The sequence below is a fragment of the Danio rerio genome, chromosome 21 (genome assembly GCF_052040795.2).
Source record: "Danio rerio strain M-AB ecotype USA chromosome 21, GRCz13ab, whole genome shotgun sequence".
Lineage (NCBI taxonomy): Eukaryota > Metazoa > Chordata > Actinopteri > Cypriniformes > Danionidae > Danio > Danio rerio.
Genome location: NC_141041.1, coordinates 34,720,387 through 34,740,000, shown reverse-complemented (window position 1 = coordinate 34,740,000; position 19,614 = coordinate 34,720,387). Strand labels below are relative to the sequence as shown.

General features: G+C 39.9%; 1 protein-coding gene across 2 annotated transcripts in view; it reads left to right on the top strand.

The window, feature by feature from the left end:
• rap1gap2b (RAP1 GTPase activating protein 2b) overlaps positions 1–19,614 on the top strand; it is a gene marked incomplete at its 5' end in the record, with an annotated part of 125,081 nt that overhangs the window by 73,426 nt on the left and 32,041 nt on the right. The window contains 9 exon segments of one of the 2 annotated variants that reach the window (NM_001423699.2): positions 703–738; positions 912–953; positions 1,581–1,613; positions 1,712–1,924; positions 8,631–8,734; positions 8,832–8,910; positions 10,513–10,566; positions 17,248–17,331; positions 17,601–17,701. In NM_001423699.2, coding sequence (NP_001410628.2) covers positions 703–738; positions 912–953; positions 1,581–1,613; positions 1,712–1,924; positions 8,631–8,734; positions 8,832–8,910; positions 10,513–10,566; positions 17,248–17,331; positions 17,601–17,701 — 746 coding nt within the window. 2 annotated transcript variants of the gene reach the window in all.

The window sequence follows — 19,614 nt, the reverse complement described above, 5'->3', positions numbered from 1 at the left end:
TATATATATATATATATATATATATATATACTTTTATCAGGTGTATGTATATATATTATTATGTATACATATATATTTATTTATATATATATATATATATATATATATATATATATATATATATATATATATATATATATATATATATATATATATATATATATATTTATATATATATTTATATATATATATGTATGTATTTATTATATTTTATATATTTGTTATATATTTATAATATATTATATAATTATATAATATATATATATATATATATATATATATATATATATATATATATATATATATATATATATATATATATATATATATATATATATATATATATATAATTTTATTTTATTTTTTGTATATGTATAGTGTACATGTATATAATAAATCATCAGGTCAACTTATGTTGGTGGCACAAAATTATCTGACATGCTGTTAAATCAGCTACTGTAAAAGCAGGAATATGAACATAACACATTATAACATTAACTTAAATTTCCTTGGCAAGACCTTTTGACATAATGGGAACTAAAACAGCTGATTGTGATATTTAGTGCTCAGGATTGATGGGGAGTTCAGACAGCTAGAAGACCAGTAATGAATGTAGGCCTGGTTGTGGCATGTAATGCAAAGTGAAATACTCTGCTTGCTATGTGTTAGCTGAAATATTGACCCATGTTTCTTTTTCAACAGTCTACTCAGTTTTTTGACATGCTGGATAAGATGGAGGTAACAATTAATAATATATATATTTTACATTACATTTGTACTTGGGCAGTCAGGTATATTAGCATTGGTAAACTGAAATATTGCAGTGGGGAATGCATTCTGTCATTCTCACCTCACCTCCACTGTCAGTTGCTAATATGGCAACCTTTGGCTTTTTGACAATGACCTCTTAGCAGGTTTCTGAGGTGGAGGAAATGAGGCCACAAAGAGTAAAGGTCAGAGCGTGTGAAATAATTGAATATTTTCATCTCAGCTCAAAGCTTTTTTGTGTTCGTACTGTAGTATTTTCATTGCATGACGTTAACATTCTTCATCCGTGCTTTAACATTTTATGCTGTTATCTCCAAACCACTGAAAAGATTCTGGAAATCAACTAGAAAAAAAGAAGAATTTGTTGAAATAAATTGGGAAATAATATAATTTAAATACTCTCACTCTCTCCATCCCTCATAATATAAATAAAATAATATAAATTAGATTAAAAATATTTTATATTTCAATTAAAATGCCAAACTAAAACGTTTTCACTTGAGGATTCAAATATTTGAATCCCATTTTGTGCTTACAAGCTAAATAACACCAAAGACAAACACTAAACAAAGAATCCCATCTCAAATGCATGTGTTCATTTAGATTGTCCAGACAGGCACATCATATTGTTTATTGTATAAACATTACTGTGAAGCATTGTGTGGACTGCATGTCATTTCTCACATAATGTGGTGCATGAGCAAGACATCTGCCTTGTAACACGCTTCATGTCACGACACGAGTCTTTTTAAAACATTGTGAATACCAGTTGCTGTGTTATTTTGTGAATTTATATTATTTCATCCCTCCAGGATGATTACATTCCATATCCACGGATAGAGGAGGTACAGCAAATTTCTATACAACATTAATGTATGCTTTCACGTTATGTGTGACCATAATACGTCAGTGTGTTTGTAATGGTTGAATATGTTGTTCAAAGGTGTTACAGCGGGGTGAGCCATACCCTCAGGTCATCCTGCCTCAGTTTGGGGGTTACTGGATTGAAGATCCTGAAGCCCCTGCTGCCATTGCCAATTGGGAGAATGGGTTTTGTGATGATGACGATGAAGATGGAAGGAATTCAGGAGAGTATGGCTACAAACTGGAGAGTAACTTCGCCATCCGCGCATACCGCAAGCACTTTTTGGGCAGGGTGAGAATTTTGCAGCTACATAAATGATCTGTTAGGCGTTTTTTTTTTTTTTTCTTTGCAAATATTTGTTCAGAATCATCTTAAACATGACTTATATGTCATTTTTTTAATTGTTAAATTGTGAAATACAGCAATTGGTGCAATTAATTTGATAAATCAATAACATGGTCCACATTCTTGTCTCCATTGTTATATTGATAATGTAGCAGTTATGGTCCCAATACAGAACCTTGTGAAACCCCAAAATATCCTGTTTTTATTCTCTATACATTTTTATATCTCCATGTTTATATCAGATTGTCAGACTACCTCATGTTGGTCAAATAAGACATTTCAAAATAGAGCAAATTTTGTTTATTGACTGGAGCGTAATATCACATTCGTGCACACCGGACCTTTTGGGCACCGGAAGTTGTGCAATTATGTTCTGTAAACTTAAGGTCCACATTAGTTTGATGGTCTTATACTGATTTGGACTGTCAGGCAAAGTCTTTTATGTAAGATAGTTTGCTACTTTCAAAGCTGTGATTATCAGCGGTCTTTTGAGTTTACTGGTGTTCTAATTATTATTTAATAAAGATTTTTACAGTGCAACATGGTGGCTCAGTGGTTAGCACTGTTGCCTCACAGCAAGAAAGTAGCTTGTTCAAGTCCCGACTGGGTCAGTTGGCATTTCTGTGTGGAGTTTGCATGTTCTCTCCGTGTTCATGCAGGTTTCCTCCGGGTGCTCCGGTTTCCCCATAAGTCCAAAGATATGCACTTTAGGTGAATTAAATAAGCCAAATTGGTTGTAGTGTATGTGTGTATGTGTATAGATGTTTCCCAGTACTGGGTTGCAGCATAGAAGGGTATCCGCTGTGTAAAACCCCAGATAAATAAAGGGACTAAGCCGATGGAAAATGAATAAATGAATAGATTATTACAATCTGATAATGTATATATTGTAGCATTAAGGGTCCCAATACAGAATCTTGAAAAAAGTTTTAAAAAAAAATTTAATTTATTTTCTTTCGATTAGCTGTTTTTCTATATGCAACACAAAGACAGTGAAAATAGCAGTGGATTCCTGCAGTACAATTATTTTTATACTTATACTTAGTATATACTTAGTACTTAGTATATACTTATACATATACTTAGTTTTACAGGATGACTTTCATAACTTTCATGTATTATTTTATCATTATTGCTCATGGTATAATAAAAATATTAATTCCTTAAATTTATATATCACTACAAATTTAGAATTTTTCATTTCTAAGGGATTTTTGTTTTTTTTATGTCCACAGAGAGCCAGGATCTTTGTTTAGCGTCTCATTTGAAAGATGGCGCTTACTGAACAGTATAGAGTCCTTTTTAATATACTGGGATATTTGGACTTACACAGACCTCTGATTGAGCACCCCCTGTTGGCCTCACTAACACCTCTTCCGCTAGCATCCTAGTTTTCCCATGTGGTCTCCTGTCCAGGTACAGACCGGGTGCAGCACTTCTTAGCTTCAGTAAGTGACCATGTGAGGGTTGCAGAAAGCTAGCTGCTAGTATAACCAATTATTTCAGCATAGGTTAATTCTGAAAGCGTAGCCAGAAATACGTATGGGTGCATATTATTTTTTAAACGAATGCTACGAGGTGGTATGATGTGGCTTTTCCACTGTTGACAGTTTGTGTAGTAGCTCACTATGTTCGTCGGCGGACTTAAGCTGCAGAGAGGAGTTGACCACGACAATAGGGTTCGAGTCCAGCAAAGAATGGTTCCAGAAAGCATATAAGACAAAAACAGAATCCAAAAAAACAATAAACAAGTAAATAACAGGGTAAGAATGTGGTAAAAACTGTAAACATTGTAAAAATCAGGTGGGTTGCTTTTCTATTTCTAGATTGCTTTTTAAAACTGTCGGTTGGGTTTAGGAAAGAGGGTGGATGGCTCAATCTGTGCTTTTGAAAACACTATTGGTTGGGTTTAGGAAAGGAGGAGGGTGGCTCAGTCAGTCAATCAGCCCATAGCAGCCTCTGGTGGATTTACGGAAGAACAGCAGGCTTGAATGGCACTCGCGAGAGCAATTTTAGATCTGAAAAAGCATACACAGCGGCCTCTGGTGGATAAACGTGCAAAAAACGTACCTCCTGGGAAGTATTTGGCACTCTCCAGAAATGTATATAGTGGTACATTTTCATATAAAGCTAGGGTTGAATTGTTTCCATGATAGCCATTATCTTTATACACTATATTCAAAGAGGGCTTAAAAATCAACAGTGTCATCTATATCTTTAAATTGCACAAGACCTTTAATTTTCAATGGATTTTGACCGGCTGTCAGTGTTTAATCGTTCATCAGCTGGGAAAAAGCGATCTGAAAGGGATCCCAATGATATCATTCCTCTGTGTCTTTATCATGTTAGTTGTGATGTGAACTATGCTATTCTTTAACACTGTGAACAATTTTTAGAACTATATCTTTATTGCTATCTTGCATGCTTGGTGTGAGCTGGCCTTAACTAGAGCCTTTGTAATAGATTTATCGTCAGTTTGTCTTAAGAATGGAGAGTAGCTTTGTCATTCACATGCATCATTATGTTTTGACATGCTGTGAAATCAGGAGCGTAACCTTTCCATTAGTGTTTACTGAAGAACATTATAGACAGGGTGAGAAAAGCAGCTCAGCAGTTCATAAAAACTCATTAGTTTAGTGTTGTATTTTAATGGCTTTTGGTAGATATTTGTGTAAAATCATTTTGAATTGAAACGACACAGTGGCTTAGTGGTTAGCATCATCGCCTTTCAGCAAGAAGGTCGCTGGTTCGAGTCCCGGCTGGGTCTGTTGGCATCTCTGTGTGGAATTCTCCCGATGTTCATGTGGGTTTCCTTGTGCTCTGGTTTGCCCCACAGTCCAAAGACATGTGCTATAGATAAGTTGAAGAAACTAAATTGGTTATAGTGTTTGAGGGTTTCCCAGTACTGGGTTGCAGCTGGAAGGGCATCCGCTGCTTAAAACGTATGCTGGATAAGTTGGTGGTTTATTCCGTTGTGGTGACCCCTGATGAATAAAGGGGCTAAGCCGTAGGAAAGTGAATGAATGAATGAATTTTGAATTGATTACTAATTTCTCCTTTTTCAGAGCTGTGATAATAAGCAATCAATGTAATTTAATGTAATGTTCCCCTTTATTTCTGAAAGTAAATGACATGTTTCAGCTTGCCACACAGAACATCACTTATTTCACATTATAATGTACTGTATGTGACGTAACATTAGGGGTCCCACAATGGAAAGCTTTCATCAATCCAATTAAAATAGTTGAGGGGAATGATTCACATCAAAATTTTAGCACTTGACCCCCTGAAAAATAAATCATTTGCCCTAAACAATATTTTCTATCTTCATGAGAGCAATATTATATAACCTGCATGGTACAAAGCGTATTTGTGTTGTTAAAGAAAGTCAATTAATTAAAATTCTCTTTTTATTCTAAACAAGAAGATATAGCTTTAATCAAAACAACAATTCCCCTAAAATGTTCATTCATCCAATTAAAATAAATTAGGGTAATGGTTTCACATCAAAATTTGATCACTTGACCCAATGAAAAATAAATCATTTGCCTTAAACATTTTTCTTAAATCCATGAAAGTACGAAGCATATGTTTGAGTAACCTTAAAATGTTACATTGGTCAAAACAAATAGTCAGGATCCAGCCTTTACAGCCCTGTCACTCCTGTCTGTGTTTAATGTCTCTTTGTTTTGTGTATTAGCACATGGCTGTCTCTTTTTTTTGTATTGGCCATGTGCTCCCCTTGTCTTGCCAACTTGTTTTCCTATTCCTCGCCCCCTTGTTTAGAGCTTGCTTTTCTAATTATGTTCACCTGTTCCTTGTGCTCTCTTACTTATATTGGCTGTTTCTCAATTCCAAGAACGCAGAGAACGGACTTGCGTTCTTGTGGAGACCGATCTTGCCAGGTGTCCTCGGAAGAACGAACTCAGGAGACCGCGAGGGCAGAGAACGCGTCCTTTGAGAATTGAAATGCTGCGTTCTTCCTGATGGTCACATGACCTTTACATGTTTTAAATGGTAAATTATTTAAACATTTCAGCCTTCATACAACGATTTATTGTTTTTCCCCTTTTCAAAATATATATTTTGCATAAAAACATTATAAATATATGTTGCACAATATAAATAAAACAGATTTTAATACGAATTTCAGCAAACAAACACCCTTAATGTGTTTATTCCTTTATTAAGATGTCCATGGTAATGTTTACTTTCACCGTTTCATTTAGGGAAACTCCTGAGGTAAATAATTCATATCTATGAACTTTAATAATAAATCTAGATAAAATGCAGCACTTCCCACCTCCAGTCGCAATGACTTCTAGGACTTCCAGAGCGAGTTCGGTGCTCAAGTCTGCATCGGTGCGTCCTCGATATCAAGATCACATCCGGGAAGTTTCACGCGTCCTCTGGACTTGCGATCTTGAGTATTGAAACTGAACTTAGGCAGCTGATGATGACGTTTCATGAGAACATGAGGACGCAAGACCACTGAAGAACGCATATTGAGAAACAGCCTCTGTGTTCATTTCCCCCTTGTCCTTGCAGGTTTGTCACACTATATGTGTGTGCTTGTCTAGCTAGTCTTTTTAGTGCTTGATAGAAGTATTTTATATAGTCTAGTTTGTTTGTTTTTTGTCTAGTACTGATCCTCATCTTGAATTTATTTACTCTTTTGATTTTTTTGTACTTTCAGCAAGGTTGTTGTCATATTCATTTTTATTTCTGTTTGTAGTTCAAGACTTTTTAAGTTTTTATCTTGGCATTTTTTTTGTGATCCCCAGTCTATTCCTAGTGTTTCGTTAGTTCTTTAATTTTAGTTTGGTTCGCTGTGCTTTGCTTTTCGTTTTATTTTTAGCTTTTATTAAATAAGCTAGCTTCAGCTTATTTCTTCTGGTCTTTTTAGTTTTAGTAGTTTTATTTAGTCCCTTTATATCTCTAATTTTTACCCTCTTAAATATTTCTTGTTTTTACTTTGTTCTAGTTTGTTGTTCGCTTGCTTTTTTGTTTTTAGATTTCTTATCTCCCCAGCTGTCTAGTCCTGTTGCGTTGCTTGTTTCACTTGCTTCCTGAGACTCCGCTGATTGTGGATCTCCCTAGCTTGATGTTCCATCTGTTTGCCACCCCTGTCCCAAACCTGAGGCTCTACTATCTACTTACTGACTGCTTGGCCTGAAGCAAAGGTATGCAAGGACCCGACCACATTTCTTGCGGTGCGGGAATAAATTTCAGAATAAAATGTGGTAGTGGTTGGTAACTCTGGAGCGGACGGTCTAACAATATTGTGCTCCCGAGAGAGGGAGGGAGAGAGAGGGCGAGCAAACAAACAAACAAACAAACAAGCAAGCAAGCTAGTGAGACACATCTGTGTGTGTGTGTGTGTGTGTGTGTGTGTGTGTGTGTGTGTGTGGGTGTGTGTGTGGGTGTGTGTGTGTGTCACGTGCGCACTCGCAGTGGTGCTTTGTGTCAAATGTTTTAAGCTGTCTCAACTCTGTAGCATTCAGCTGGGTGTTTTCTGGGAGGCGTATTTAATCGCTATACATTTTACATTCTTCCTTGCCCCAACATATACCTGCTACGTGTATAGAAATCATGCTGATATGATGTAGGCTATGAAACACATCAGTAGTTGGCAAATATATTGAGTGGATATGTTTGTAGCTCTGACTGAAATAGTCAGTGCCTCACCTACCACAAACCTCACCACATGTCACACTGCACTCATGTTTCATCACAAAGGGGCAAACAAAACTGTCTCTTTTGGTAGTACCCAATTTTAACTTGAGATTTTGGAAACCAGATCTAAATTTATCGGGAAATTTATTGATGGGCAGTGTGTGAACAAAGGCTGAATATACAGCGGGAGTGGTTGGGTGAGAAATAAAACCTAGCGGGAATGGGATTTAAAATTCAGTCCCACGCAGATCTCTAGCCTGAAGTTTGGAATTTCCTCTTTCCTGTCACCCGTCACCCTGCACTTTTGTGTGGATTGCCCTTCTGCATTGCCTTGTTTCCCTCCTTCAAATAAACCTTATGTTCTCCTGTCTATTCTGTGTTTGTGTCCTCCTTGCCAACCCTGACACAAATATTTTTTAGTCGGGCTCTTAATCAAAAACAATTATACTTCTCTCTGATTTGAACTTGAAATATATATCTTGATAAATAAAAAATAATATTTAACCGAAATAAAGGATACTTTTTAATTGTATGTAGTACTGCTTGAGGTTTTTTTTCAGTGCAATTCAGAACCCGGGGAACCTAATACTTATTATTTTAATATTTCATTAGATTTATGTACATGTGGATATTTATTACTGTTTGTCACACTATCCTGTGGTCAGGCAAGATCTTCTGACATACTGTGAAATAACTCTGCCATTAGTTCTTACTGAGAAAACTATCTGGCCAGGGTGAGAACTCTTCAGTCAAATATTTTCACATCAATAGGCATATTATGAAGATATTATACCTAATTTTTCTGTCAAACTAACTCTTTATGAAATATTTGTGTAAGACCACTTCAACCAGATCACTCACGGGTAATTCTTAAAGCAGTGAAAATCAGAACCCGGTGTAATTTAACAAAATGTTCTTTATGTCTGCCATGGATTTGTTCGCAATTAAACCGCTTCCTCTTATCTGTGGGTCTCAGGAACATCTGAACTTCTATTGCACGGCCAGTAACCATGGCAACCTCGTACTGTCCCTCAGACATGAAGAGGTGAAGGAGCAAGAGTACCTGCACATCATTCTCAGGTAATAACAGCCCTTTCAATCCCTTATGTGTAATTACATGATTGGCACATTTTGAAACGTTTGATTGCATTTTTCTATTAAATTCTGCCACGCTTAGGGCTCCATCAAAGACAATCTATGACAGGATCTCTTTGACAGGCTTGACTGAGCTCCCCAGTGTCCCTCAGTTAGCAAAGGTAATGATTGTTCCCTGCAGAGAAGGTGCACAGGTTTTAACCATTTAAAAGAATATGTTAGAGCCTATAGTCTTTTTGATTAACTGTAGAAAACAAAACATCTATTCTAAATTGTAAACACAGCTGTCATCTGCTCTTTGAAGGGTGAGTTTGATGTGTATGTGCAATTTAAAAAAAATCTGTGAATTAATATTTGTTAGGGGTGTAACGGATCACGGTTGATCCACAATTTGTACAGATCACAACTCACGGTTCGAAACACTGGTGACCTGCGGATTCATAAATGTTTTTAGAGAACGCCTTTCACATCATTCAGATCACACATGGAAAGCATTTAGGCTTTCCTGGAAAATATATTGATGATGGGAGAAGTTGTAGTAGGTTATGCGGGATGTGGTGGGTTTCCTAAGGTTATTAAAGGTGTTTCTGTTTAGCCTGCATTAATACATTGAGAGTTCGCTGGACGATTAATCATTAAAAGATCGGGATCTCAACACCCACGCAACATAAATTATAAATGATGGTGATTTGCATATGTTTAATAATGCTTCGAATCGCTGCATTCAAATCTGTGTTTGAAAAACACAGAAATCAAGAAAGAGATTCAGTCTTTATTCTTTTGATTTAGTTATGCAGTGACAAACAGTTTAATAACACAGAAGTACTGGGATAACAGTTTATAGTTTAGATAAAACCACTGATGTTTATGGTAATATGGTGGCTGAGAGAGCTTCACTTGCTGCAATATAAGAAAACACGTGCAACTGCAAAAAACGCCAAAAAACAGCTTGGGCCTTAAGAGTTTGCTGGTGTTTTTTGTAATTGCATGTGTTTTCTTAAATTGCAGCACGTTCAGCTTTTTCAGCACCGTATGCTAAAGATTAAAATCACCTTCATATGCATTTAACTTGACTCTCAAAAATGAAAGTTGTGAGCAGCAATTACATTATTTAACCAATAGGTCCAAGCATCAAAATATGCCACTGAATAATTCTTCAAATATGATACATCTAGCAATGAAACATGTTTTAGTTTTAGGAGTGAATAACTGAATCATTATTAAAAAATAAAATAAATATGGGTTGTACAAATTATAATGTTTTATTTCTACATTTAGCGTTATCAGCAACAGTAGTAGTAACAGTGAATTCTTTACAATACTATTTTGCAATTTATTTATATTCAGCTGATTATTTTCTCATTTTATTCTTTAATAAAATTACAGCTTCTAAGTTTTGTTTGTTAAAACCCAAAAGTGCCTTGCAGTGCTGTTTTTGTAATAATGGAAAGCAAATTACATTTGTCTTCTCCCCTTTTTTGGCCGATCCAAACAATGGTTCGATCCGTGACTAACAAACCATAACATGATCCAAACCGTGAGATTTGTGATTCGTTAGTCCACTAGTATTTTTATCTGTCATATCCGAGTAGAGTTTCTCATTTGTCATGCAAATGTGAAGTTTCTTACATGGACAGCAACAAAAAATAAATAAAATTGGGTCAAATAAAGGGTGGAAAATAAACATAAATTCATGAATTTAGTCAATCAAAGTTGGTTTGTTGACTGTTTGTGTTTTGTCATGTTGTTTTCCACATTTATAGCTTCTGTGTGAAGACATTGTTGGGCTAAGGTTTAGTCCTGTACTGTATCCAAAGGTGAGTTAAAGATTAATGTTATTATTAATAATATTATAATGTAATTATTAATATTATTGTTTGCACTTTGGTTGAAAATTGAGAGACTGTAAAAAATGTTGTAATCCACAAATATTTTAAGCATCTCAATTGTTGCCACTTGTTACGAACCCCAATTTTTAAGGCTCGTCTAGACAGGAGTTAGCAACATAAAAGGACACACAACTCAAAAAGTACCATCCTCTATTTAGTTAGAGACCAAAAACTTGTCTATTAAAATAAATGGCAAACAAAAATATAGATAATTAATTTAACAATATTACTCAATCAAAATTCTTAATTAAACAAACAAACATACAAAAACCATAGATAAAACAAAGATCAACAAAAAATTGAATAAACAGAGCAAAGATCAGGAGGATCAGTTAGACACGCGCTGGAAAACAAAGAGCCACCCCAAACACACACTCAACTTCCACTTATCAAGCCGACAGTCGGATTTATCCGCAGGTGCAAGGCGGAGTTATCCTAAAAAAGAAAGAAACATAAATAATATAAAAAACAATGACATCAACCACAGTAATAATAATAATAGGCGATGCAGTGGCGTAGTAGGTAGTGCTGTTGCCTCACAGCAAGAAGGTCGCTGGTTCGAGCCCCGGCTGGGTCAGTTGGCGTTTCTGTGTGGAGTTTGCATGTTCTCCGTGCGTTCGCGTGGGTTTCCTCCGGATGCTCCGGTTTCCACCTCAATCCAAAGACATGCGCTATAGGTGAATTAAGAAAAGCTAAATTGTCCATTGTGCAAGAGTGTGAATGAGTGTCTGTCACTGTTGCAGGTTTGTGCGCTTTTCCAGAGTGTATGTTTGATCACGTGGGTTTGTTTTGTTTTGGTTGTCCATGTGTATTTGTTATGCTCACGTGACATGACGACTATCAGCGGGGCTGATTACTCACCAGCTGAGGCTCATTATTAGCCCTATATCAGGGCGACGTTTCTATGTCTCATTGTCAGTTCGTTACATCTGTTCTCATGTGTGTTATCTGTGCTCAGGCCCCTGAGGAGATATTTCTGGACCCTGTTTTTTCCTGTCTGTTCCTGCCCTGTGTTCGTCGTCCTCCTAGCCTGTCACTTCCCTGTTTGTTTTTTTGACTAGGTCAAATAAACCTTATTTTCACTTGCATTTGGATCCTATTTTGACTCTTATTTTTGTTGAACGTGACAGAACGAACTGACCTTATTATGGATCCAGCGAGTGCATCCCAAATCTCCGAGTTCGTCTCGCACAGCAACGCCAGGATAGACCGTCAGGATGAGGCTTTGGTCACCTCGTCACAGGCGATCCAGGCTCTGGTCGGCCAAGTGTCGCTGCTTTCCTCCCAAGTCCAGCGGTTGATCGCTGGAGCTGCACGGGCTGACTCGGCATCGACTCCGGAGGTGACACCGCCAGCGTCTGCGGTTGTTGGTCGCTCTGTTGAACCACGCCTTCCACCCCCGACCTGCTACTCTGGGGAGCCCCTCTTGTGTCGATCCTTTTTGTCCAAGTGTTCCCTTTATATTACGCTGCAACCATCATTGTTTGCCACCGAAAGATCCAAGGTAGCGTTTGTCATCACGCTTCTTTCAGGCAAGGCGGCCCAATGGGGAACTACAGCATGGGAACAAAAGTTACCATGCTGTGCTACCTTCGACCTGTTCTCCACAGAGTTAAAGAAGGTCTTCGATCGAGCCGCCTCCGGGAGAGAGGCTGCCCGAGTTCTTGCTGAACTCCGCCAGGGGAATTGCAGCGTGGCGGAGTACTCTATAGAGTTCCGGACCTTAGCCGCTGAATGCGGCTGGAACCCGGAGGCGCAATGGGACATGTTTTTGCACGGATTATCTGACCGGCTTCAGGATGAGATCTATTCGTTAGATCTTCCTAAAACTCTTGACGGGCTAGTTGACTTAGCCATCCGGGTTGACACTAGACTGCGCCGTCGAGAGAGTCGCCTGCAGCAAGGCGGGTTTTCGGAGCTCGTCCCTGACTTTCCGGTCCTGACTGCGACACCGGAAGTGGTTGACCCGGAACCCATGCAGGTGGGTAGATCCTGCTTGTCTGTGCAGGAGAAGCGCCGACGGAGATCGGAGGGACTCTGCCTCTACTGTGGTGGGGCGGGGCATCGGGTGGTTTCCTGTCCCGTAAAAGACAACACCCATCAGTAGGCAAGAGGTTACTGATGGGTGAAATTAATATGGACAAATCCTCTACGTCTGCTACTTTACTGCCCGTCTCTTTATCATGGGGTTCCGGAACTCATAACACACAGGCGCTCGTCGATTCCGGGGTGGAAGGAAACTTCATTGACTCTAGTTTCGCTTTCAGTTTCAAACTTCCGGTTATAGCACTATCACAACCCATTGCAGTACGCGCACTCAGTGGACTTTCCCTTCCCACTATCACCCACTCCACCAAACCCATAAAACTGATTACGTCTGGAAATCATGTTGAACACATTTCATTTTTTTTAACAGACTGTTCCAACTCACCAGTGGTTTTAGGTCATCCTTGGTTGATTCTGCATAAACCCCACATTAATTGGGGCCTTAATTCTGTATTCTCGTGGAGTGAGAAATGTCATGAGTCTTGTCTTTCGTCTGCTCGTTCTGCTGTCTCTTGTTCTGTGTTTCAGGAGGAGCCCATGGACCTGTCAAACGTGCCCAGTGAGTACCTCGACCTGAAGAGAGTGTTCAGTAAGTCTCGAGCTGCTTCTCTGCCTCCTCATCGTCCCTATGACTGTGCAATAGACTTATTGCCAGGTACGTCTCTGCCTAAAGGCAAGTTATACTCTCTTTCTATTCCTGAGAGGGAGGCCATGGAGAAATATATTTCTGATTCTCTAGCGGCCAAGATCATACGGCCCTCTTCTTCACCGGCGGGGGCGGGGTTCTTTTTCGTGAAAAAGAAGGATGGCTCTCTTAGACCCTGCATAGACTATCGAGGGCTGAACAGCATCACGGTGAAAAACACGTATCCTTTGCCGTTGATGTCTTCAGCGTTCGAGCGTCTGCAGGGGGCTTCGTTTTTTTCATGAAATTAGATCTCTGTAACGCATATCATTTGGTTCGCATGAAGCAGGGTCATGAGTGGAAGACTGCGTTTTTGACCCCCAGGGGGCATTTTGAATATTGCATTCTTCCGTTCGGGCTTTCTAATGCTCCTGCGGTCTTCCAAGCACTCGTAAATGACGTGTTGCGAGACATGATAGATCAGTTTATTTATGTCTACCTGGATGACATTCTGATTTTTTCTCGTTCTCTCCAGGAACATGTGCAGCACGTCAGGCGAGTGCTTCAGCGGCTGCTAGAGAATGGGCTTTTTGTCAAGGTGGAGAAATGCGTGTTCCATGCACAGTCTGTTCCCTTTTTAGGACACATTGTGTCAGTCGAGGGGGTGCGCATGGATCCAGAGAAGGGTCAGGCTGTGGTAAATTGGCCAATTCCGGAGTCTCGTAAGGCCCTGCAGAGATTTCTGGGCTTCGCTAATTTTTACCGGCGATTTATTCGCAATTTCAGCCAGCTCGCCGCCCCTCTGACGTCCTTAACCTCCGCCAAGACTCCCTTCAGGTGGTCGAGTGTAGCACAGGCTGCATTCACTAAACTGAAAGGCTGTTTTGTTTCAGCCCCCATTCTGGTGACACCTGATCCAGCCCGGCAGTTTGTGGTGGAGGTTGACGCGTCAGAGGTGGGGGTGGGCGCTATCCTGTCCCAGCGCGCCGCCTCGGATGACAGAATTCATCCGTGCGCGTTTTTCTCACATCGATTATCTCCCGCAGAACGTAATTACGACATTGGTAATCGGGAGTTGTTGGCTGTCAAACTCGCATTGGAGGAATGGCGTCACTGGTTGGAGGGTTCGGGGGTTCCCTTTATCGTTTGGACCGATCATAAGAACCTCGAATACATCAGGTCTGCCAAACGACTCAACTCCAGGCAGGCTCGGTGGGCATTATTCTTCTGACGTTTTGACTTTACCATTTCTTATCGGCCGGGTTCCAAAAACACCAAACCCGACGCGTTATCCCGTCTTTTTGATTCTTCTGAGCGCAATCCGTCTCCTGAGCCCATCGTTCCCCAGAGCATTTGTATTTCTGCGGTGACATGGGAGATCGAGAGCAGGGTCCGCACAGCCCTGGATGGGGTAACGCCCCCGGCCGGATGCCCACCCAGTCGTTTGTTTGTGCCGGAGGAGATTCGGTCTGACGTCATTCGGTGGGGACATTCCTCCAAAGTGGCTTGTCATCCGGGGGTGAGTCGTACTTTATTTTTGGTTAAACAGCGATTTTGGTGGCCAGCTATGGCACGGGACATACGCGAGTTTGTGTTGGCCTGTTCTGTTTGTGCTGTTTCTAAGACTTCTAATCGCCCTCCTGCTGGACTCCTTCAGCCGCTGTCAGTGCCTTCGAGACCCTGGTCGCACATTTCGCTAGATTTTGTCACTGGTCTCCCGCCATCCAGTGGCAATACGGCTGTTTTGACCGTAGTGGACCGGTTCTCGAAGGCTACTCATTTCATTCCTCTGCCCAAATTACCCTCAGCCAGAGAGACAGCGGATGCTGTCATTAATCACGTCTTTCGCATTCATGGCCTCCCGACGGACGTGGTTTCTGACAGGGGGCCCCAGTTTGTCTCTAAATTTTGGAGAGAATTTTGTCATTTATTGGGAGCGACTGTAAGTCTTTCTTCTGGTTTTCATCCTCAGAGTAATGGACAAACAGAGAGGGCCAATCAAGATCTCGAGCGCATGTTACGTTGTTTGGTTTCCCAAAATCCCTCCTCTTGGAGTCAGCAGCTCCCATGGGTGGAGTACGCACACAATTCATTACCAGTGTCGGCTACGGGCCTCTCTCCGTTTCAGTGTAGTCTAGGTTACCAGCCACCAGCTTTTCCCAGTCTGGAATCCGAAATCGCGGTCCCCTCCGCCCACGCCTTTGTCCAGAGGTGTCGACGCACTTGGAGCAGGGCCAGACAGACCCTCCTCCAAGTGGGTGCGCGCACTAAGGCTAAAGCCGATCGCCACCGGTCGAAGCCTCCCGTTTACGTCGTCGGTCAAAAAGTGTGGCTTTCAACTAAGAATATTCCATTGCGTTCCGTATGTAATAAACTTGCACCTAAATTCATTGGCAAATTCACTGTCATCAAGATCATTAGTCCGGTGGCAGTCCGCCTTAAACTTCCTCCAGCGTACAGGAGAATACATCCCGTGTTTCATGTTTCCAAATTAAAGCCTGTTTTTCATACGGCAATTAACCCGCCCACACCGGTTCCCCCCCCCGCCGCGTCTCGTAGATGGGGAGACCGTTTATTCGGTTAAGCGTATTCTGGACTCGAGACGGAGGGGGCGAGGATTTCAGTACTTGGTGGACTGGGAAGGTTATGGTGCGGAGGAGAGGAGTTGGGTTCCTGCAAAGGACATACTGGATCACTCTCTTATTGATGATTACAATCGCCAGGTAAGCTCTTCTGGGAGCACCAGGAGGTGCTCTTAGGAGAGGGGTAATGTCACGGTTGCAGGTTTGTGCGCTTTTCCGGAGTGTATGTTTGATCACGTGGGTTTGTTTTGTTTTGGTTGTCCATGTGTATTTGTTATGCTCACGTGACATGACGACTATCAGCGGGGCTGATTACTCACCAGCTGAGGCTCATTATTAGCCCTATATCAGGGCGACGTTTCTATGTCTCATTGTCAGTTCGTTACATCTGTTCTCATGTGTGTTATCTGTGCTCAGGCCCCTGAGGAGATATTTCTGGACCCTGTTTTTTCCTGTCTGTTCCTGCCCTGTGTTCGTCGTCCTCCTAGCCTGTCACTTCCCTGTTTGTTTATTTTGACTTGGTCAAATAAACCTTATTTTCACTTGCATTTGGATCCTATTTTGACTCTTATTTTTGTTGAACGTGACAGTGTGTGTGGATGTTTCCCAGAGATGGGATGCAGCTGGAAAGGAATCCGCTGTGTAAAAATGTCCTGGATAATTTGGCGGTTCGTTCCACTGTGGCGACCCCGGATTGATAAAGGGACTAAGCCGAAAAGAAAATTAATAAATAATAATTATAATAAATAAATACTAAACCGTGACACCAATTCTATTCCATCAGATTAATAAAATACATTTATATTACTATAAATCAAAATAGACATTATTATGCTGTAGTTATGCAGCATGTCATAACATTAACTCTTCTGCGATTAAGAGACATTTTCAAAAACATTTAGAACAAACTCTTGAATGGTGGTGTATAAAATAATATTGATTAACTGTTATGTTTCCTCAGTCATTTCAATAATGCTTTTCAGGCACACACTGGATTCAAAGAAATTCGTTAAATTGTATAAATGTTTGTTTGTTTGTATTTTAAGGAAATACAACTCTTTTTAAGCAAACATTTCGTTAAAAAGTGACAGTTAAGCAATATAAACACATTGGAAAGACTTTTTGGGATACCAATGTTTCATTTTAAAATATTAGATTCATTTTTAATAGTTATAATTACGTGTGTGATTATCCTTTAGATTTGTTTTTATGAGCAAGTCTGTAGGGGCATTGCAAATGTCATTAACACTGTATTGCCTCTCACAGAGATATTAATTCCTCATTTAAAAAACTTGTTACATGCTTTAAAATAGCCAGAGTGTTATCTTTATATATTCTTGTTCTTGTTTTTTGCAGGGCTCTCAATTAATAGTGAATTATGATGAGCATGAGTTAAACAACACCTTCAAGTTTGGTGTCATTTACCAAAAGTTTGGGCAGGTAAGGACATTAATGCTGAATGTGTGTAGTTTTTGTACCATTATAAATACTAAAACCTGGCTGAAGTACTAAAGGACACTTTCAGCTTTCTTATAAGGCTTTCCTCTCTAATCTTATCTGAATCACCAAAGCAATGCATCAATAAGTAGCTGCTGTATGTGTGTTATTTTATACTTTTACTTTATCTTATCACACTCCCTTGCCTTCCTGCTGTTTCACCTGTTGTTTACTAGTCTGTGATGTTTTCTGATACTCTGTGCTGTCCACAGACTTCAGAGGAGGAGTTGTTTGGGAACAGCGAGGAGACGCCGGCCTTCACAGAGTTTCTCCGAGTGCTGGGAGACTGTGTCCAACTGCAAGACTTTAAAGGGTATATAAAAAAAAGAGTTGATAAATAAAATATGAATGTGATTTGTTGGGATGTGTGCAAAACAGCACATTAACTGGCCACTTTAAGAGGTGCACTCTGCATGATAGGACTAGGTGTTATAATCTAAAAAATTCAACAGCAGTACTATAGAACATTCCCTCACAAATTGGTAATTTGGATGTTTCCAGTGGGACCCCTTTCCCCAAAGACCATCCTTTTATTGTGGTGATTCTGACAAAAAAACCTTTGTATAGAGTTTCCACCAATGCAACACATCTTCATTTGTGTACCACAGCCTCATTTGGGCTTTTCACACCGCACTTAACCCCAGATTATCATCATTCTAAACACCACTTTTAACCCTGCACGGTTTACATTTGTAATTTAAAAGTTTTCACCCAGGGTTATGCTACATTGCTCCAGTGCAATGTTATTATAGTTAACGAAAATTTTTAAATAATGGTCGTTAACTGAAATTAAAATAAAAACGGGAGTTTTTTTTTTTTAAACTAGAACTAACTGAAACTTTATTGTGTACATACAAAACTAACTGAAACTAACTAAAATCATAGCAAAAACCTCCTTCGTTTTCATCTTTGTGAATGTAGAATACATAATCGTAATGTAAGCCTTTTAGATGTAAAACTAATTCGCGCTGCATGTGTTTGATCCGTAAGGCACCTGAGAGTCTGTAACAGTTAGTCCTGCTGCCATTGGCCAGATCAAGCCGGTTATCCTCCAGTCTTCCTTGCTGTTGCTCCCGCGACAAAAACAACAAGCGGACATGACGGCAGCACGGTGACAGCATTTAATACAGACACTTAAAACTATTACGTTTGTGCCCAATAACGGGTTTTATTTCTGTATCGCGATCGCGAACAAATCTTTTAAACCGGATCTTCTAAGTGAACTAGTTGAACTAGTTCACCAAATCAAACTGAATCATTTGAAACGATTTGCATTTCCAGTAAGCACTTATCCAAAAACTACTTACTTTTTACCAAGCCTAATAACCCACTCTGACTCTAAATGATCCAATATATACTCTCATTCAGTTTTTAGAACAGAAACATTGAACTGAGGTCAAATTTGAGAAGCGCTGAACCGATAATACTGCGCATACGTGATTCAGTCAGTGGCGTAGCGGATGGGCCCGCAGGGCACGCACCGCGGGGGGGCCCCGCGTGATTAGGGGGCCCCGCGTCGTCGCGATTTTCTATAATTGAAAATCAACCGGCAACCGCAATAATCAAACTCTTGGGAACAACTGTGGTCGGAACCAAAGTTCACAGGTCTGTGTTCTCTGAACACCTCTCAAGCGGTGGACTACTTCATTCTGATTGCTTGCCGCCAATGTTGCCAACTTAGCGACTTTGTCACTAGATTTAGCGACTTTTCAGACCCCCCTAACGACAAATCTAGCGACTTTTTTGTGTGTTATTGGAGATTTTTTTAGACTGTCACTTGTCCATACTGTACCGTCCCTACTCTTCTCAACGAGCTGCGTGTGATGCCGCCGACCCCTCCCCCGCCTCACAGCACTGACAGGCGGCCCAGTCAGTCCGCGTACAGCAGCCTCTCTCATCTGCAGCCCGAGAGCAGATCACCCCTCTGCGTACCGACGACAAATGATTTAGCACAGGCAGTGTGAAGGTATTTCCCTTGTACAGTCAAACCGATCTACTTCTACTTTATTTTAACAATTTAATTGGACCGTTTATTCTTTTCTTGTTCACAATCACAGATATTTTAGTAACAGTTTGTGAACTTGTCTGAGTTTATTACATATGAGAGATTACTGCACATACACTACACATCTATAATGACATACTGTATTCAAACAGCAATGAATTTAGTTTAATAAACATGCTTATATAAAGTGTAGTGGAATTATAAATACCCCTTTATTAACC